The sequence below is a fragment of the Sinocyclocheilus grahami genome, unplaced genomic scaffold, assembly GCF_001515645.1.
Source record: "Sinocyclocheilus grahami isolate Dianchi unplaced genomic scaffold, SAMN03320097.WGS_v1.1 scaffold121.1, whole genome shotgun sequence".
Lineage (NCBI taxonomy): Eukaryota > Metazoa > Chordata > Actinopteri > Cypriniformes > Cyprinidae > Sinocyclocheilus > Sinocyclocheilus grahami.
In genome coordinates, this window is record NW_015505300.1 from 163931 (window position 1) to 185727 (window position 21797).

The window sequence follows — 21797 nt, forward strand, 5'->3', positions numbered from 1 at the left end:
TTTACAAATGACGAATATTTTCGACTTTAAATTGGCTACTGCAAAAATATGAACAAATGATTAATAAATGATTAGTAAAGATGTGTGAATAGGGTAAATTCAGGTCTTGTGGGACACATTTTGCCATCGAGATGACTGCTCAATGATTAGTAAACATTTATAAACATTTGCAAATGGTGAATAGTTTCGACTTTAGATTAGGTACTGAAAAACATGAACAAATAATTAATAGATTATTTGTTAAGATGTGTAAATAGAGGTCTACACAACAAACAAAGACCAACAAATGAAAATCATACAGGTATGAACTGAAAGTTTACTGACATTTGTAAGCATTTCAATTTACATTAAATAATCATGTTAATCATTAGTCAATGTTTAGTAAGTTCATTAGTAAACATTAACAAGAACATTATCTAATTTTTCTAGCTATGTGAATATATATTAACTAATGATCTGTTAAGCATTCTATAATGTTTGTTAATGATTTATAAATGAAAGTTATTATAAAGTGTTACCAATTCTGGCAACAGTACAGTTTGGGGATATGTGTGTAATCCCACATAAAGTATAATTAAGCAGCCAGCTGTGATTACACATTCATGGGTAACAGTGATTTCATTTTATGACCAGTAAGAACAAAATTAATTTTAAAGCACATACCTGTGTGTCAGAATAACGTTCCTAATGTTAAGTGCTGCTCTAGAGGTCATCGTTATCTTTACTGAGTCTTCAGCAATGGCTTGGCATTTCTCACTTCCTTTTGCACTTTGATGCCAGTCATCGCTTAAAAGATGTGGCTGGGTGTCAGAATAGAACAGTCTTATCACTTGTCATAGGCACTTAACTCCTTGTTTAACTGTTGACCCTTACTGCATGGTAATTGTCAAGGGTCCTCACCTTCAGTTATGTCAGCCAGTTGTATGTATCGAATCCTATTCAGTCTTATTCAAATACTCTATAAATGGACAAACATTTATAGGAAAAATAAACTATATTCCATTTTGATGACAATAACTTGACAATATTAGTATTATTATTATTATTATGCACTTTTGTATTTACCTTTAAATGCCATTTCAGTGTTTCTGTCTGCATTAATTTCTATGAACAGAATGTCCACACACGAGGCCTATGGATCACTGCCCCTTTCATCACTCACAGTTGCAACAAATTCCAAGGACATTGGAATGGAAATACCAACATGTATACCCTCAAACAAAGAATCAATATGAGTACAGGACTCTATAACATTACAAGAATTTTAGCATACCATAAAATATTGATGGGTCTCTGTGTATACCTGTCACTTGGTTTTATTTATGAAGAAAGACACCTACAATGGCCAGGTGGCGGGCTATAGTTGATCCCAGGCAGAGACATAAAATAAGGTCCAGAAGCTCACAGTATGATGTGGTTTCACCCCTCAATCAGTGAGATCCACTCTGCAGGAATTTCACAGGGTTATCTTTGTCCTCAAAGAAACAATGGGTTGTCAACAACATGGGTTGTTGGGGGAGACACTTGCTGGCTGGTGGATGATAATGAAGTATGGCACAGCCATGGCCACAGTCTACATTGTTCTCTACCCAGGGGACACCAGTTTTCTCTTTACTTTTTTATTGTACTACCATTATCTTTTTTTATTGAATCTGAAGTATGACACCTGTGACAGACCACTGTGTGTGCTGTTCGACACTTGTCGCCTGGATAATCTTGCAGACAAAGATGCTTAATATAGATGCAGACTCAGAAGGTATCTGATATTGTTGTTTGCATCTTTGTAAAGACTGACAAAAAACACAATGTCGCATATTAACCCCCCCTTAATCTCTCTGGGTAATTGAGAGCCCACATGGCATGCAGTTCAAACATATCACTTTACTGAAATCTGATACCTTCTCCTGAGTATTCTAAACAATGTTAGATGACAAATATAGAATTCCATCTAAAGTTTGTTAAGACATCCAGCATTTGAATCCCTTTGTTGCCTGTTAAACCCTCATGTGGCACTAAAGTAATGCAGTGATGGCTTACCACAAGAACACACAAATGGAATTTTCTATAAATATCTTGCTCCTTTGTCCCAAGTTTTAGAGTAATCTTCACCTCAGATGCCTATTCTTCAATAGACAACTTCGTCTGGCTTTAATCATTCACATTTCATTTGAGTGCAAACCACTTAACTTTTTTAGCTGACCTAAATTAGTGCTCTGCTATCAGCGAGAACCTAATATGGAACACTAACAAATCTAACAAAGACTTTACTCACCTAGCAGGTTCGTGTTTCTCCCTAATACCCCTAACTACCCTCATTGTGCCCTAACAGTGCTCAGACGCAATAGCATTCCTGCCTTGTGGGATGCCTTCTCCAAATTTGGGAGGGTGACTTCCTTTATAAAGAGATCTCATGGTTGGTCTCCAGACAAGTCAGAGGTTTTATCTGAGGGTAAGATCTGAACCAAAACTGCATGGTGATGTTACATTTAATAGAAAATGATGCAAATTTCTTCTAAAATTTCATTCATGATAATTCTGTTTTATTTCTTATCGTGTTGCTTTCTTCTGATTTACATCTTTTAAGTATTGGGTTGTTTAGTGATGTAACAAAGATTAAAACTTACCGATCCACATATCTGAACCTTACATTAACAGGTTCTTCTTCAGCTGCCACACCTGGTGCACATCAGGTAAGAGTCATGCTTATTTTCTATGTTTAAGAACCTTTTCTTTATTTATATCTCAAAACAGCTTTTTATATGATCATATACTAGAAGGCTGTGAGGCAATGTTCTACTATCATAAATACCTCGGCTTGATCATAGCATGTCTGATATTGCAAAATTGTACAAACAATTAACATACCTTATCATCTCCAGACAAGGCAATCATGGCGGATGCTCAGATGGCAGAGTTTGGAGCAGCGGCTCCTTACCTGCGGAAGTCGGATCGAGAGCGTTTGGAAGCACAAACTCGTCCATTTGATATGAAAAAGGAGTGTTTTGTGCCTGATCCAGATGAAGAGTATGTGAAAGCTTCAATCATCAGTCATGAAGGTGACAAAGTCACTGTGCTGACTGAGAAAAGAAAGGTAGGCTCAACTAATTGAATACGCATTACTTCTGAAGGAGCATTTTGAGAAAAAGCTATTATAAAGGGCAGACACTTTCAGTGACAGATAATTCAATGGTAGGCCTACATTTCCAGTGGCACAAGTGGTCACTGAAACATTATGAGCAACAATTTGTAATAACTTAGCAATAGTTAAGTCTAAATTAAGACAATACAAGCAATACAATACAATCTGCACACAATAGCAAATTTGATGCCACTTTACATGATAGTATTATTCTAATGGTATTATTCAAATAATTTTTTCTGCTTCTAACAGACTGTCGCTGTAAAGGAAGCTGACATTCATCCCCAGAACCCACCAAAGTTTGATAAAATTGAAGACATGGCAATGTTCACCTTCCTTCATGAGCCAGCTGTGCTGTTCAACCTCAAAGAGCGCTATGCAGCATGGATGATCTATGTAAGAGCAGACCAGCGCAGAGTCACTTGAGAATACATCCTAATTAGCTTAAATTACTGAACTTTATTTCTCTTTCCCACAGACATACTCAGGGCTGTTCTGTGTCACTGTCAACCCTTACAAGTGGCTTCCTGTGTACAATCAGGAGGTGGTTGTAGCCTATAGAGGAAAAAAGAGGAGTGAAGCTCCTCCCCACATCTTTTCCATCTCTGATAACGCCTACCAGTACATGCTAACAGGTATGGACAAAGCCAAGGGAGGGGAAAGAGGCAAGGGAGGTGTAGACCTTGTGAAGGACAGCTTTTTTTCTGCACAAATCTCTGGATGAGCATTATACTCTTAAAGATCAATAATATATAATCCATAACTCAAGAATTAGTAACATTGCAGTCTTCTCCATTTCAGACAGGGAAAACCAGTCAATTCTGATCACGTAAGAACAATTACTTATCTTTTAATATAATTTCTTAGTTAATTAAATACTTCATGCCATTTTAAAGATTTAAACCATTTATTTTTCTATGTTCTATGTCACTGTAGTGGAGAATCTGGTGCAGGAAAGACTGTAAACACGAAGAGAGTCATTCAATATTTTGCAAGTATTGCAGCTGGTGGCTCAGCAAAGAAAGATGGGTCAGAAAAAAAGGTAAGTGTCATTTTCACGTGTCATCTCTTTCTACATTAATTAAGTCTGATTGAAAAGATACTGAAACATTTACTGTTTCATTACAGGGAACCCTGGAGGATCAAATCATCCAGGCTAATCCTGCTTTGGAAGCTTTTGGTAATGCAAAGACCATCAGAAATGACAACTCCTCGAGATTTGTAAGCTTCAGCATTGAACATTTATGTAAACTTTTAGTGAACATGTAAATTGTAATACAAATTACATTTCAGCTAATGTATAGCATGCATCACATATATAGTGTGAGAACACCCTCTGCTGGATAAACCAAAATGATATAAAGAGAACATAGGGTTGACAGATGGCAGACTGATCAGATCCTGAGCCATCATAAATGTGATAGTATATCTTCAGTATTTATATAATTATGGTATAAAACATTCAAATAAGAAAAAAAAAATCCTTACATTTAATGTCAGACATTATTGCAATTAAAGGTTTTTGAATCAAGTACTGAGTGTTTCTCAACACATTTTAGGCATTAGGTATTTATAAGCCATACTGATTCATTTTCAGTAGCTTACACAATTATTAATGCATTCATTGTGTTTAATTTAATAATGTTATAATTTTTCAATTCTTTAGGGAAAATTTATCCGAATTCATTTTGGTGCCAGTGGCAAGCTAGCCTCAGCTGACATTGAGACATGTAAGAATTCATTCCATTTTTTTTTTAAATATGAAGACGCTTGTATTATAAAAACACTAAAGGTCAAAGACTAACATTTAATTTTTTAATTTAAATATCAGATCTTCTGGAGAAGTCAAGGGTGTCGTTTCAGCTTAAAGCTGAAAGGGACTATCACATTTTCTACCAAATCCTCTCTCAGCGGAAACCTGAGCTGCTGGGTGAGATGCAGTAGACATCCCATAATCAAAGGCATTTTACAGTTTTACCACTACAATCTAACGGCACTTTCTCTCTCTTGAAATAGAGATGCTGCTCATCACCAATAACCCCTATGATTACGCTTTCATCTCTCAAGGAGAAACAACTGTAGCCTCAATTAACGATAGTGAAGAACTAATTTCAACTGATGTAAGAGTAAATCGATTTACATCCTTTTTTTCTGTCATTGTAAAGCTCTCATATGAAACCTTTAATTCTGTCAATTTTAGGCAGCGTTTGATGTACTAGGCTTTACTCAGGAGGAGAAAAATGGCATCTATAAACTGATTGGAGCCATAATGCACTATGGCAATATGAAGTTCAAACAAAAGCAAAGGGAGGAGCAAGCAGAAGCTGATGGGACTGAAGGTATGTAGAGTATTATTAGAAAGTAGCAAACTAAATGCAAACTTATCTTATTAATATTGCATTAATTTTACAGATGCAGACAAAGTTGCGTATCTGATGGGCCTCAACTCTGCTGACCTCATCAAAGGTTTATGCCATCCAAGAGTGAAAGTAGGAAATGAGTGGGTCACCAAAGGGCAAAATGTCCAGCAGGTGAGTTGGAGTGTCAGCAAAGAAATTATGCCTATTTATCCATGTAATGTCAAACCATACAAATGCTTCTCTGTGCTCAGGTGTACTACGCTATTGGTGCACTGTCCAAGGCAGTGTATGAAAAAATGTTCCTTTGGATGGTTGTAAGAATCAATCAGTCTCTGGACACCAAACAACCTCGCCAATACTTCATTGGAGTGCTGGACATTGCTGGTTTTGAGATCTTTGATGTAAGTCTTTGTGGATAAATCCTCATGTTGTCAAGTTTAAAATGCATTTTATTGTCTAACTTACATATACTTTCAATTCCTTTCAATTAATTTAAAAACTACAGTTCAACACCTTTGAGCAACTCTGCATTAACTTTACCAATGAGAAACTGCAACAGTTTTTCAACCACCACATGTTTGTGCTGGAACAAGAGGAGTACAAGAAAGAAGGGATTGAATGGGAGTTCATTGACTTTGGCATGGACTTACAGGCCTGCATCGATCTCATTGAGAAAGTAAGTAGTGCTAATGATAAAGCTGTCATACATGAATGGTGCTTTAACTGCTTAACAAGGCTATTTGCTACGTCAGTAACTCAATCCTATCAACTTATTTATTCAGCCTATGGGCATCATGTCCATCCTTGAAGAGGAGTGCATGTTTCCCAAAGCCAGTGATGCAACCTTTAAAGCAAAGCTTTATGACAACCACCTTGGGAAATCAAACAACTTTCAGAAACCAAGAGCAATCAAAGGGAAGCCAGAGTCTCATTTTTCTCTGATTCACTATGCTGGTACTGTTGACTATAATATCAACAACTGGCTAGTGAAGAACAAAGACCCACTGAATGAGACTGTTGTTGGACTCTTTCAAAAGTCTACAGTCAAGCTCCTGTCAATGCTCTTTGCTAATTATGCTGGGACAGAGACTGGTATGTATCTATGTATGAATCATGTGTGCACAATAAAATCTCATACACACTTATGAGTGTTTTAAGCACCACTGCATTCAAATACCTTGTTTTGACCAGCTCAAGAGAATAGTAAGGGGGGCAAAGGAGGTGGAAGTAAGAAGAAGGGCTCCTCCTTCCAAACTGTTTCTGCACTTCACAGGGTAATTGAATTACAGACTCAAATTATCATACACAATGAAAAAAAAAATAGATAATGTATACTAATGTTATGGAGCTTGTTTCCAGTGGATCTATTTCAGTATTTTTTAGGTAATTGAAAGTGTTCCTTAACATAAATGAATAGCTTAAATTCTGTGTACATTTTTCCCTACAGGAAAACTTGAATAAGTTAATGACAAACCTAAGATCAACTCACCCTCATTTTGTGCGCTGCATCATACCTAATGAGACAAAGATTCCTGGAGTGATGGAGAACCCTTTGGTCATGCACCAGCTACGCTGTAATGGTGTACTGGAGGGCATCAGGATTTGCAGGAAGGGCTTCCCTAATAGAATTCTCTATGGAGATTTCAAACAGAGGTTATTATTATTCTGTGACATTTGAACTCTAAATTCATAGCAACTCTTTCCATTATTAGAAACGTTCTATACTTATTTACAGGTACCGAATCCTAAATCCTGCAGCCATACCTGAAGGTCAATTCATAGATAGCAGGAAAGGAGCTGAGAAACTCTTGAGTTCACTGGATATTGATCACAATCAATATAAATTTGGACACACAAAGGTGAAAAAGTACATGAATCTGAAGAGTGATTTTATATATATTATTTAATATGAGAGCAAAGATGACAGTGGTCATGTAGTACTGTGAGTAAAATGCATGTTTCTATAATTAATTCTGCTTAGGTGTTCTTCAAGGCTGGTTTACTGGGTCAGTTGGAAGAAATGAGAGATGACAGACTATCTCTAATTATTACTGGTATTCAAGCTAGATCCAGAGGACTCCTTGCAAGGGTTGAGTTCCAGAAGATAGTTGAAAGAAGGCAAGAATTCCACATATTATGCACTGCATTAACAATTTGCTCACTGTAAGTTTAACTTTGTAATATTTTCTGACATAAAAATGGAATATCCTCACAGGGATGCCCTACTGGTTATCCAGTGGAATGTCCGTGCCTTCATGGGGGTGAAGAATTGGCCCTGGATGAAGCTATTCTTTAAGATCAAACCTCTACTAAAGTCAGCAGAAGCAGAAAAAGAGATGGCAAATATGAAAGAGGAATTTGCCAAGCTCAAAGAGGCTTATGCTAAATCTGAAGCACGAAGGAAAGAACTAGAAGAAAAAATGGTATCTCTTCTCCAAGAGAAGAATGACCTACAACTTCAAGTCCAAGCAGTCAGTTAATATTTTGTGCCTTTAAAACGTAGAAGTAAATGTGTTTTTGCAGTATAGAAATTACTGAATAGTTTTAACATAATTTTAAAACAGGAGCAAGACAATCTCTGTGACGCAGAAGAGCGATGTGACCAGCTCATCAAAAACAAAATCCAGCTTGAGGCAAAAGCCAAAGAGCTCACAGAGCGACTTGAGGATGAGGAGGAGATGAACGCAGAGCTGACAGCTAAGAAGCGGAAGCTGGAGGATGAGTGCTCTGAGCTGAAGAAAGATATTGATGATCTGGAGCTGACTCTGGCTAAAGTGGAGAAAGAGAAGCATGCTACTGAGAACAAGGTCTGGGATGTCTTTCTACACAACACACACACACACACACACACACACACACACACACACACACACACAGTAATATTGTACAAACACTCAGAACTTAATGTTCTTGTGCAGGTGAAGAACCTGACAGAGGAAATGGCAGCTTTGGACGATATCATCGCAAAGCTAACCAAGGAGAAGAAAGCCTTGCAGGAAGCTCATCAGCAGACACTGGATGACCTGCAAAGTGAGGAGGACAAAGTCAACACCCTCACCAAGGCAAAAGCAAAGCTAGAGCAGCAAGTGGATGATGTGAGTTTTACAATTTACATATACATTTAATATTCTTGTTATAATGAATTATACAAGCAAGTTATAATGAATGTTATGAGCAAATGACCATGCAACCAACTGTTGAATTATTTATACCAGTTGGAAGGATCTCTTGAGCAAGAAAAAAAGATCCGTATGGATCTAGAAAGAGCCAAGAGGAAACTAGAAGGAGACTTGAAGTTAACCCAGGAAAGCTTAATGGACCTAGAGAATGACAAACAGCAGTTAGAGGAGCGACTTAAAAAGTAAGTCAAATTCTTCCATTCTTTCACAGTTCAGTCTATATACTGTATATGTTTAAAATTAAGGACTGCGAGCATCTCTTTTTCAATCATAGGAAAGACTTTGAGATCAGTCAGCTCAATGGGAAAATCGAGGATGAACAAACTATTTGTATTCAGCTACAGAAAAAACTGAAGGAACTTCAGGTAACGCGCGCGCACACGCACACACACACACACACGCACGCACACACACACACACAAAGAGCATATCGAGATGGGAAAAATTGAATGAGACATGAGAGATAACCCTGGCTTATTTATGATAATAGGCACGCATTGAGGAGCTGGAGGAAAAGCTTGAGGCAGAAAGAGCTGCAAGAGCCAAGGTGGAGAAACAAAGAGCAGATTTAGCCAGAGAGCTGGAGGAGATCAGTGAAAGACTGGAGGAGGCTGGAGGAGCTACATCTGCTCAGATTGAGATGAATAAGAAACGTGAAAATGAGTTTCAGAAACTTCGCAGAGACCTTGAAGAGGCCACTCTGCAGCATGAGGCCACTGCTGCCACACTGAGGAAGAAACAAGCCGACAGTGTGGCAGATTTGGGAGAGCAGATAGACAATCTGCAGAGAGTCAAACAAAAACTGGAAAAGGAAAAAAGTGAACTCAGACTCGAGCTGGATGATGTGGTCTCAAACATGGAACATGTTGTTAAGACGAAGGTATTGTTAATACAAGTATTCATCAATAAGAATTTAAATTTGCTTCTTGCTGGAAAGTAATTTTCTTGTTTGTTCAGGCAAATCTTGAGAAGACCTGCAGGTCTTTGGAAGATCAAATGAATGAATACAGAACAAAATATGAGGAAGGCCAGCGTTGTATCAATGACTTTACAATGCAAAAATCTAAACTACTATCTGAAAATGGTAAGGCTGTCAAATAACTTTTTTCAATCATTTTGAGCGACAGAACTCCAACAATAATAAAATGCATGATGACATACCCAGGTGAACTTGCAAGACAGCTGGAGGAGAAGGAATCTCTTGTCTCCCAGCTAACTAGAAGCAAGCTGTCTTATACTCAGCAAACTGAAGATCTTAAAAGGCAACTGGAGGAAGAAACTAAGGTGTGAACTGAGTATGAACATTGTCTGATTAATATATAAAAAATGAATTGCATTAATTTTGTTGATCTGCTAAATAACAATGTGTTTTCCTTCAGGCGAAGAATGCCCTAGCTCATGCTGTACAGTCAGCCCGTCATGACACAGATCTGCTCAGAGAGCAGTATGAGGAGGAGCAGGAGGCCAAAGCAGAGTTACAGAGAGGCATGTCCAAAGCTAATTCTGAGGTGGCTCAGTGGAGAACAAAGTATGAAACTGATGCCATACAGAGGACTGAGGAGCTGGAGGAAGCCAAGTAAGATATGTTTCTATTTAGAATTTCATATATATTTGAACTTTTCTTTAAGGTTTAACTTTTCTACTGACAGATAAGCTTTTTGTTTGTGTTATGTTTCTTTTAAAATGTAAGACGAACAAAAAGTTTTTCTGTTAGTTGGCCAAGCTTCCCCAAACATAAGGTAAAAATATAATAAAATGTCTATCCCTTTCTATTAGGGTGTGCAAGCAAAACGATCTGCCTTAATATTGTTCTGTTTCCTAAAACAGGAAGAAACTGGCTCAACGTTTGCAGGAGGCCGAAGAAGCTGTTGAAGCAGTAAATGCGAAATGTTCATCTCTTGAAAAGACCAAGCACAGACTCCAAAATGAGATTGAAGATCTTATGGCGGACCTGGAGAGGTCTAATGCAGCTGCAGCAGCCTTGGACAAGAAGCAAAGAAACTTTGATAAGGTAACCAAACATGGTCCTTGATTTGGGATTATTCTCAAAAATGATTTCTGATTACCTGTGATCCTAAAATCTACTTGCATGAAAAAATGCTTTTAGGTCCTGGCTGAGTGGAAGCAGAAGTATGAAGAGTCACAGGCTGAGCTAGAGAGCTCTCAGAAGGAAGCCAGATGTCTGAGTACAGAACTTTTCAAGCTGAAGAATTCCTATGAAGAATCTTTGGATCACCTGGAGACCATGAAGAGAGAAAATAAAAATCTCCAAGGTAAACTGGCAAAGAATCTTAAAACAAATGATTATAATGAATAAATAAATGGAAATATTGAAAAGACTTGGAGTGTGGCGGTGGAAGAAGTGTAATTTATATCACCATAGAGACCTTATCACTAAGGCTGGAGAAAATATGACAATATGTTGAAATGCAATATTATTTTAATCTAGAGGAGATTTCTGATCTCACTGAGCAACTTGGTGAGGGAGGAAAGAGCATTCATGAACTGGAGAAAATGAGAAAACAGCTGGAGCAAGAAAAAAGTGAGATTCAGTCTGCTCTGGAAGAGGCAGAAGTAAGTGTTCCGATGCAGCTTTATTCATTGACTTTTAAATGAATGTTTATGTTTATGTTTATGTGACTTTACACATAAAAACAATATAAAAATGATTATCGATTTTCAAGCAATTGTGTAAAATACATTTTCAAGATGCTTATATTAAATACCATTTTAAATTGTCTTGCAAACCAAGTAACAGATCCCAATCTTCTTTAAAAGGCCTCATTGGAGCACGAAGAGGGTAAGATTCTGCGAGCTCAGCTAGAATTCAACCAAACAAAGGCTGATATTGAGCGCAAACTAGCTGAGAAGGACGAAGAGATGGAGCAGAGCAAACGCAATTTGCAGAGAACCATCGATACTCTGCAAAGTTCTTTGGAGTCAGAAACACGAAGCAGGAATGAGGCCCTCAGAATAAAAAAGAAGATGGAAGGGGATCTAAACGAGATGGAGATCCAGCTTAGTCAGGCAAACAGACAAGCAACAGAGGCTCAAAAACAACTCAAGAGTGTCCAAGCACATCTGAAAGTAAGACGCACTCTGAAGTAATACTGTGAATCAATGAAGCAAAGAATGAGAGCTTTTGGAGAGTTAGAAAGTTGTTGAAATGTTTGTCTTAATTAGTTTGCACTCATATTCTAGGATGCACAACTACAGCTAGATGACTCTCTGAGAACAAATGAAGATCTCAAGGAGAACACTGCGATTTTAGAGAGACGCAACAACCTTCTGCAGGCTGAACTAGAGGAGCTGAGAGCAGCTCTTGAGCAAACTGAGAGAGGCCGCAAGCTTGCAGAGCAAGAGCTGCTGGATACCAGTGAAAGAGTGCAGCTACTGCACTCCCAGGTTTGCGATTGGTTGGTTAGTCTTCATTCTGAACAGGTCCATTTATTCAGCTTCTAATTTAATGCAAACATCTAATTTGTCCAGAATACAAGCCTCTTGAATCAGAAGAAGAAGCTCGAGACTGACATATCCCAGCTTCAGAGTGAGGTGGAAGAGGCAGTGCAAGAATGCAGGAATGCTGAAGAAAAAGCCAAGAAGGCCATCACTGATGCTGCCATGATGGCTGAGGAGTTGAAGAAGGAGCAGGACACAAGTGCTCACCTGGAGCGTATGAAGAAGAACATGGAGCAGACCATTAAGGACCTGCAGCACCGCCTGGATGAAGCAGAACAAATTGCTATGAAGGGAGGCAAGAAACAAGTCCAGAAACTAGAAGCTCGGGTGAGTGGCCTACCATTAATCCCAACAATGTTTTCTAACTATTGCAAGTGGTACTCTGTAAACACGTTTATACTGTGCCAACAGGTGAGGGAGCTGGAGAATGAAGTAGAATCAGAGCAGAAAAAGAGCAGTGATGCAGTGAAAGGAATTCGCAAATATGAGAGACGCATTAAAGAACTGACCTACCAGGTAAAAAAACAACAACAACTAATTTCACTACTGAATACATCTATAGAAAATGTGATGAAAAAAACATTCTCATACAACAAGTTCTCAAGTCTCTTTGCTATCATTTGTCTTCAAAGACCGAGGAGGATCGCAAGAATCTGGCTCGTCTGCAAGATCTAGTTGATAAGCTTCAGCTAAAGGTCAAGGCTTACAAGAGGGCTGCAGAGGAAGCTGTAAGTATTAGCCTAAATATCACACTTATTTTGATAAATCATACAATTCAGTTCAGGCTCTAATCTCAGAACTGCTACTCCTGCTTCATAGGAGGAACAAGCCAACACACATATTAGCAAATTACGGAAAATCCAGCATGAACTTGATGAAGCAGAAGAAAGGGCTGACATTGCAGAGTCACAAGTCAACAAACTGCGTGCCAAAAGTCGTGATGTCGGTTCTAAGGCCAGTAATTAAGCAGACTGATTTATTTATTTTATTTTTTTTGCTTGTATGATTCAAACCAATCATATGAAGTTTTAATTTCCCGATTTTTAAAGTATATTTTTGCCACATTTATATACGATTGATTTTTAGAGAACATACAGGTGTATCTCAATAAATTAGAATGTTGTGGAAAAGTTCATTTATTTCAGTAATTCAACTCAAATTGTGAAACTCGTGTAATTAAAATATTTTACCCCAACTGATAATCTCTCTCTCCTCTTTTTCATACAGAAGGGACATGATGAAGAGTAAAGCTCAAATGGATCTTCCGCGTATCTCCTATTTGTTGTATTAGCTATCCATCTAGCTCTTTTTCAGCCACATAGTAGAATAAAGTTTAATTGCATTCAATCTGTGTTGTGATTGAGTTATTATGTGTTAAATTATATATTAACACTACTTTGTGGGAAAAATACCAACTAATCTTTCATTATATTAAGACAGTGGTTCCCAGTTCTCCTTATGGTGGGCGGCCCATTCATGAGTTCCTTCTTGCCTGTTTCTTGGGGAAATCTTATTGAAGCCTGAAGGTTTAGAAGATATTTAGTCAACATCCAACAGGTTTTGAATAAATTAGCGTCCCATTCATTGGTAACTATAAACATTCACTGCGCTATTTAGATTCCTAAATTTCGGTCAAATAAATGCTGTTTTTGCAGTGCTCAATACATACAATATGTAAATATATACATGACTGTAATGGCAGGAGAAAGCAATGTATGTGTTGTGGGGGAAAACAAATAAAACTTTACAGTTTTCTGAGAGCTATATATAATATAATCTATGTTTGTGTATGTAATGTAATGTAATTTGTAATGTATATTGTGCTTATGTATTTGAAATATTTGAATGGACTGATAAAGTATTTTTTGCTGAAGTACAATGTCGTTTTGACCATTATAATATACCAAATCTAACTTGTATAAATATTACAGTAGTATAGAAAAATACTATGCATACATTTATCTGTGAAGTCGAACTCTGTGATGCCAAACAACTTCCCTGTGCAAAGGATCATGGGGGCCTGAAGTGTCCAACAGTTGCACCCTTCAAACTCCTTCATTCAGAAGGGCCCTTTGAAGTGGCCAGTTTTGAGCACTTCGGTTTGGAACGATCGAAGCGATATATATCCCGTTTGGAACGCACCGTTTGTCTAAACATAGCGCCTAATGAATCTGAGGTGGTCAGGTGGTAGTGGTACAAGTTGTAGCTCTTAAAACTCCCATTTCTCAAGCAGTAATTACAAGTTCTACGAGGACGTGAATGCTTTTTACAAGCTGGAATCTCGCAATCATGGCAATTATATTAAGTTTAGTGCTTCAGAAATGTGATGTCATTTCCGGTAAGGGAGCATAGTGAGCATCGATGCCTACTAGTTTTTGCGGTGCATTGTGGGATTTTTCAGGGAGCGAACGTTCTAGTGCACTGGAAGGATTTTGCGATTGATACGGTCCTTAAAATAGCAGAATCCCTGAGTGCCCTGACAACTGAACTAGAGAGCTGATCAAGACGCCCCCTCTTAGTTTCCCAGGTGTAAATATGACCCGAGAGGCCTTTCATGTCCACTTTCCAAATAGGAAACTCACATTTGCGATAATTCCGATTGCACATGAAGGCGGCATTAGTATCATCAGTCTGACTGATTTTTTAAATGTGAGTGAGTGCGAATTTCCGCTTAAACTAAAGCAACACTGAGCTGTGGAGCTTTTAAAAATGTACTAAACGTATAAGGTGCACCAAAACACACTGAACACCAGTCGCACAGTGTCAATTATAGGTGTCAAATTTATACATTTAAGGGTCTAGTTATACAGTACCGCTACAAATTTTCCCATCTTTTTATTGTGCAGTACAGCATCATTCTCCTTAACTACTGTGCATAGAGTAATACAATTTATTGATAAAAGAATCCGTTTCAGCAACACAATGAATACTGAATGCCTCATTGCAGGTGACATGCAACGCTGTAAAAAAAATGCACATCAGTTTTGGTCGTTTCTTTTTTATTTATTCATGATTAAATATCCACATCTCTAGTTAACAATTAATCACAATGACCTCTTTCATACAAAAAAACATCTTAAATCGGGTGGAGAGATTAAATCCAATTTAGGACTCATGTCTGTAGTCCATTGTTGTCAGCATTCTCTTTTGGTGTGTTCTATGGGAAGTTGCTGCCTAATTCGAGTTCTCTATTTGCTTTTAAACATGCCGATTAGTCTACCAGTTACAGTTAGTCTCATACAGATGTGTGGCATGGACATCCAAACAACATTCAAGGTCTTTGTGTCAGTTGCAGTTTGTGGGCAGAATCATTGTTCCTGTAGTTACTGATTACCTCTAACCTTTCGACCCACTTTCTGCATCCTGACTGAGGCTACTCAAGTCATTACCAGAATGCTGCGCCTTTTTTATACAGAAGGACATCCTCAGAGTCCTTCGAGTTTTTCCATCCATAGGCAAAATCAATCACACTCCTCCTCCTATTGATTACATTGTATTTAGTATGTGACCTGTGATGACAAAGAGAAAAAGTTACATTAAATATATTCCTTGCTTCCTGAATACAATACATTTTAAAAACATTCTTGTTTGCCAGCCCTTTTTTTTTTCTTAAAAAAAAAAAAGGCAGACTCACTTAAAGAATAAAATACTGTCTGGAGAAATATTCATAGATGCAAAATCTTCACTTTGCTTCTCTATACAACCCAATCAAGAAGTGTTTTTTCCCCTGTGGGGTATAAAGTGTGAAACGTGTATTTACAAAACTGCATTGAGCGGACTGGTGTGGGGGACATGAGAAGTGTACTAACTGTGAGAGTGTTCATTCATTATGGATATGACAAAATAGAGCTGTCTGAAGGCATGAAAGGTTATGATCACTGTATCAAGAGTACAACACTGAAGTTTACTGGCACAGCCCCTGAACAGTACACACTAATCACAAAAGGAACTACAGACAGGACAGCTTGGCCAAGCGCAACTGCTCTACACTAAACACACTTGCTCACACTCATACAAACTGTATTTATAGACTGCTCTGTTAGGGTGTATTCACACCAGGAAAGTCCGCTAGTTCACTTGCTTTGGTCCGGACAAATACAATGTTTATTTTTTTTGTTTGGTGCGGTTCGCTTTCACACTGCCCTTTTTGCAAGTGGACCAGAAACTGTAAACAAAACCACATATGTGCTTAAGATCATCCATTCATTGGTTTATCCATTCAACCGTACCAGAGTTTGTTTTGGAAGCGGACCGAGACCACCTCTTCAGCTGGGTCTCGGTACGGTTGTTTGGTCCACACCCGAGTGCGATTGCTGTATTCACACCTGCCCAAAAGATCCGCCCCAAGGGGGGGAAACAAACTTGAGTTCGATTCAATCGAACCAAACAAGACAGGTGTGAATACACCCTTAGATACAGGTACATGTTTTGCATTTTTGAGTAACTGGGACTCTTCTTGAGGGGATCAAATTTAGGAAAATATGCTCAATCAATCTTATCGTTCTCTTTGTAGTATAAAACATCCATCATAAAGTGCATTTCAAATGCTCATCAGCTAATTATTTCATAGGATATTTGCATAATTTATGACTTCCTGGTCTCGGTTGTTCCGTTTTATGTGGGATTTTCTTTGATGTTACAAGATTACCACCATCAAGGATCTACTATGACGTCACAGTAAAATACCAGGAAAAAAATAGAATATTTCACAACATGTAGTGAATCAAACCCTGTGTACAAACATAATCTTTTAACCAACAACAGCAAATTGTTAATTTTTTTCTGCAGGCATTGTGCAGCTAAATATATCTAGAGTAATATTACTACCAATAAAAAAGTGCCCACAAATTCACTGTTAAACAGCGCCACTAGTCAAGAGTTTAAAAAATGCAGCCCAGGTTTGGAGAGTTTAAAACTATGATATTCAACTACTTGTAATAATACATCATTTGGTAATAAAACCAAATAGCATTTACTACTAGGTTTGATTAAATAGTAATTTCTAGACAACAGTTTATCAATTGCCACTGAATAAATAATAGGGATATATTACTGTTATATTTACTGTTAATATAATGGGCCCTTGCACATGACGGTTCATATGTTCAGTTGTTTACTTTTTGGATTTGGAGGTACAATATTTAATTGAAAGTAGGGATGATTTGGACCTTTGAGCAAATAATCATGACCTGTATACGGAGTGTAAACGCATTTCCATTTTAACATTCTGACATCTTTATTTATCCATCTATATTCCTTCCAATCCTGTCTGTTTAGTTTGCGTGTCACTTCCTTTTTCTCTTCCTGTATCATGCTGTAGTTTATGTGTTTCATGAGTTTTTGTGTCCTATTAGTTCACAAGATGCTTTGAGAGAAATGGAAAGTGGATTATGTAATCAGATGGTTAGACATCATAATGATACAGCTCATCGTTACAGGAATTTACGCAAACACGATACAACAAACTCACTGAAGATGTAAATATGCTATTGTTTGAACAACCTATACGTTTCAAATGATTAAGTGCTCATTTAAATACTGAGGGAGACCAGGGGATATAATTCATGTGAGGTGGACAGGGTCAGTGGAGCAAAGGAAGCAGATGGATGGAAGGCGGCTGATTCGTCCCTTTTGACTGGGATTTAAGATAGCCCCATATACTAACAATACAGGGAGCTGAACTGCCATAATATGATGTAATAAGCTACATCTCAAGTGAGTTCTGGGGTTCCCATTGGAGAACATCTACTGCCAAATAGATACAGACAGAAAAGTCTGTCTAATGGATAGCACAGGCTCATAGGAAGTCTAGAAGGAAACTCTGGTGTTGATGGGCAAAATGCAGTGGTTTTAACAAAGATGACAATAAGAGCTAAGTGGCTGGAGCATCTATTACTCCATCTCCAACCATCTGGGGCCAGTTGCATAAACAGCCTCTATGTTAAGACTGTCTTAAGTACAAGTTCGACTAACTAGCAGTTAGCAACGGGGTAATCAGTCTTATTTTTGGATTCAACTAAGACTAATCTATGATTTAATGTAACTAAAAAAAATGTGTTTGTTTGTTTTTTTAATAATAAAAAAAATATGGCCAGTCTTAAAGAAAAAAAAATTGGATGAATAACTTGTAGGACTAGTCTAAACCTTTTATGCAACCAGCCCCTGAAGACTTCATCTCAACCACAGCCTCAAACCAAACCCTGCATTCGAAAAAGAAGTAATGCATGCTGTAAATTAAGCCAGAGCCTGGGTCTTTCCCAAAACATGATCTCATGGGTGCTCTCCCAGCAAGGAAAAAACTAAGAAAACTGTAAACGAGAAAAGAAGCTTATGAGAAGGTTTTAAAAGGACAGGCTGTGTTAAAAATCAGAGCCCTTCTCCTGCTAGTGTACTGGTTTGCACCCATCTCATAGCTGAGTGAATGGGACAAGCTGGGTTGAGTGTGAGGACATGGCGGACCCCAGAGAAACACTGAGAGAGGTGCTGCAATTTGGGTGGGGGTGGCTGCCACTCAGGGGGGACCAGGAGATGATTTTAGCGCCATGGTCCATGCGAGCTCGTGTGTTCTTGCAGAAGTTCAGCTTGTAGAACTCAATCTAGTGGCAAATAAATGGAAAAGCTGTTAGGAAACAACATAAACAGCTGGGCACAACTTTGTACATTGTAATTCAGAATCTTCAAAATGCTTGACATTTAAAAAGAGAGTGAACCTAATCTGTTCCCAATATAAGCCAGGTTTGTTCAGTATTTAGTTCTTGAATTTGAACTGCATTAGCAAACAGGATGGAGAATTTAAAGCCTTGTTTCTGAGTTATGAAAAATAGCACAAAATCGTTTTTAATTTATAGCCATGATAGTCAGAGAGAATGACAGAATAGTAAATATATATGTTTGAAATTTTAATTTAGTTTATTTAGTTATTTTATCCTATTTAATAAATGAAACTTTGTGCACAAGGGCTTAAGAAGTCTTTATTTCATTTGCATTAACCAGTAAAATTCTTTGAATTGTAATTCTGTATTTATAATTCTTCTTTTTGCCATTCCAAGTCAAATTACAGTTCAGCTTCCTGTGGGCTGTGGCCTATTCCAATCAAATTCGGACTCAAGTTCTTGAATGCTGATTTACACAATATATCTCTTCAGGTTTCTCGATATCATGGGCCAGATTTACTAACAGCTTGCACCAGCGCAAACCCTCTTTTGTCAGGATTTAGTAAAGACGTGCAGTGAAAAATAAGCGATGAAAAAGCGTGGACACAGTCATTTTTGCGGCTGACCTTACTGCATATGGATTTGTAGGAGTTTCCCTGATTTATGAGAGGAGAGTATTTAAAGGTGACATATCATGAAAATCTGACTTTTCCAGGTTTTAAGTGCTATAATCAGGTCCCCGTTGCATCTACCAACCAAGGAAACGTGAAAAAGATGAACCTAGTAACTTTGTTTTTGGAAGCCTTTTTCTGCATGCGTCTGAGAAAACAAGTGCGTCTGATTTCTCTCCCTTGGTGACGTGGCAAAGGGATCTCATTAAAATATTACCACCCCTTAATCTGTAAGTTTCCACCCACGGCGCCATCATTTTGATTTCGCAAGCGACAACGGTGTATTAGTTCTAATGCCATGGCGAAAGTTTGAGCAAAACACGCTAACTGTTTTGTCTTTGGCTGAACTGACGAGCACAGAGCACTATTTATTGGCACTTTTCCTCTGCTTGGTACGACTCGGCACGGCTCAGTACGGCACAGCTCAGCTCGGTTTGCGTTTCCACTGCAGTTTAGTACCGCTTTAGAGGGGCCAGGATTATTCACATGTCCACGCCCTCCTAAAACACCTCGTTTAAACACGCCCCCACATGTCTATGTCACGATGTGGGAAGATTTGCATAACGCCGCCCAAATGTTCACGCAAAGAAAGAAGGCGTAACTTTATTGTTGCTGCCACCGCCGCCGCCATGTTGTGAAGATGCTGTGTGTTTTGTTGTGAAAGCGAAACTACTTTGTTTGGCCTTCCAAAAGAGGAGACGACTAGAAATCAGTGGTTAAGTTGTATTTACAACACTGTTTCGTTTATAATGGGTTTTAATGTTTTTGTCTCGTCGCTTTGGCCGGACAGGGCATGACAGTATGGTAAGGGGCGTAACGTTTCCGTCACACGCTTCAGGTATTCGGCCAATCACAACGCACTGGATCACTGGCCAATCAGAGCACACCTCGCTTTTCAGACCGATGAGCTTTGTAAAAATCTACGCGTTTCAGAAAGGCGGGGCATAGAGGAGAAACAATAATGTACAGTATGTGGAAAATAATGTGTTTTTTTAACCTTAAACCGCATTAAAAAAAATTTCATTACACCAAATACACAAAATAATGTTATTTTTAGCAACATCATATGACCCCTTTAAACTCATGATTTCAGCATATGATATCAAATATGATAATCGGAACCAAAACAGATGTTTTTAGCAGGTCCGAACTGTAATGGCGCAGCTCCATTCTGGAAAAGGGGGAGGGGAGCAGCAGCTCATTTGCATTTAAAGAAACAGGCCCGAAAAACAGCGTGTTTCTGCTTCCACTCAAAATAGGCATTTTCAAAATGTTATAATAAATGATCTGTGGAGTATTTTGAGCTGAAACTTCACAGACACATTCTGGGGACACCAGATACTTATATTACATATTGTAAAAAGGGGCATAATATGCCTCCTTTAAATGAATCATGCAACATTATTTGCTGAGGTTTGTGTAGTCAATTTATTGGTATTTGTGCCATTATCTAACACCCCAAAAAAGCATGTCTTAACCCATTTCTTCCTGTGTTGTTAGTAGATTACATGCACCTTATTATCATCGGCTCTGCTTGTTTGTGCTGCTCTTGGTGAATTGCGATGGTCATTATGGAAATGCGCTGGCTGCGTCTGTGTTCTTTATTTTGTTCACTGTCTGTAAATCACCAGCAGAAATTTCCACTCCCATCAGCTGTTTTATGGGATTGCCCTCTCACGCTAATTTGCCCTGTTTAGTAAATCTGGCCCAAGGTGTCATAAATAATGGCTGAATTCGCCTAGTTTGCACTTACTTGTCCCAGTGATGTGCTTGTCCAAGCCCTGGGAGTCCCGGGGTCCCTCTCCCAAAGAAGATATGGGAGCAGGAGAGTTCTCTTTCAGCCCATTCTCTTTTGCCCCATTACCTGCCTGCATGGGTGGAGAGACAGCAGGGGGAGACGGGTTTCCCTCAGATTTCTGCTGAACCCCCTCAGCCTGGAAACACATAGCAAAGCAATGAGTTAAAGAATATGGTTGCCGGAGACAAAGATGCATTTATGTGTGTGTGTGTGTGTGTGTGTGTGTGTGTTTGTGTGAGTGAGTGAGGGAAGTAAATGAAACCATTGTTCTCATCCTAAAAATTTGTGTTAACTAAATTGACATGAATACTTTTCATACTTTTTGTATTACACGAGTACACAAGACACACGTTCAAATGTTAGGGGTTTGTATAATTTTTTTTAAAGGGGTCCTATTATGCTCTTTTACAAAGTCTTGATTTTGTTTTGGGGGTGTACTAGAACATGTTCTCATGCTTGGTGGTTCGAAAAACGCATCATTTTTTTCACATAATTTACATTATTAAAATACCTTTCTCCCCAGGCTGGCACAAACGGC

General features: G+C 38.3%; 2 protein-coding genes across 7 annotated transcripts in view; one reads left to right on the top strand and one right to left on the bottom strand.

Annotated features, from left to right (window-relative positions):
* The first annotated feature begins 2655 nt into the window (after positions 1-2655).
* LOC107589804 (myosin-7) lies at positions 2656-13892 on the top strand. Its single transcript, XM_016278337.1, has 38 exons — positions 2656-2690; positions 2880-3091; positions 3392-3535; positions 3618-3774; positions 3941-3968; positions 4076-4181; positions 4268-4360; positions 4806-4869; positions 4971-5069; positions 5156-5259; positions 5340-5478; positions 5552-5670; positions 5751-5900; positions 6005-6175; positions 6282-6591; positions 6691-6773; positions 6947-7152; positions 7235-7358; positions 7481-7617; positions 7715-7970; positions 8064-8306; positions 8418-8594; positions 8715-8860; positions 8953-9043; positions 9169-9558; positions 9636-9762; positions 9844-9962; positions 10058-10254; positions 10506-10689; positions 10786-10951; positions 11128-11252; positions 11457-11765; positions 11880-12083; positions 12168-12464; positions 12549-12653; positions 12770-12865; positions 12957-13091; positions 13365-13892. Exons 2-38 carry the CDS (start codon positions 2891-2893, stop codon positions 13383-13385), a joined length of 5823 nt encoding a protein of 1940 aa, XP_016133823.1. The 5' UTR covers positions 2656-2690; positions 2880-2890; the 3' UTR covers positions 13386-13892.
* Positions 13893-17368: 3476 nt separating this feature from the next.
* The window catches only part of map4l (microtubule associated protein 4 like), a 39450-nt gene continuing 35021 nt past the window's right edge, over positions 17369-21797 (bottom strand). For all 6 annotated transcript variants that reach the window (XM_016278346.1, XM_016278342.1, XM_016278344.1 and 3 more), the window contains 2 exons: positions 21215-21395; positions 17369-18733 (listed from right to left, as the gene is read on the bottom strand). In XM_016278346.1, coding sequence (XP_016133832.1) covers positions 18729-18733; positions 21215-21395 — 186 coding nt within the window. In that variant the 3' untranslated portion in view covers positions 17369-18728. The remainder of the gene's footprint in view (positions 18734-21214; positions 21396-21797) is intronic.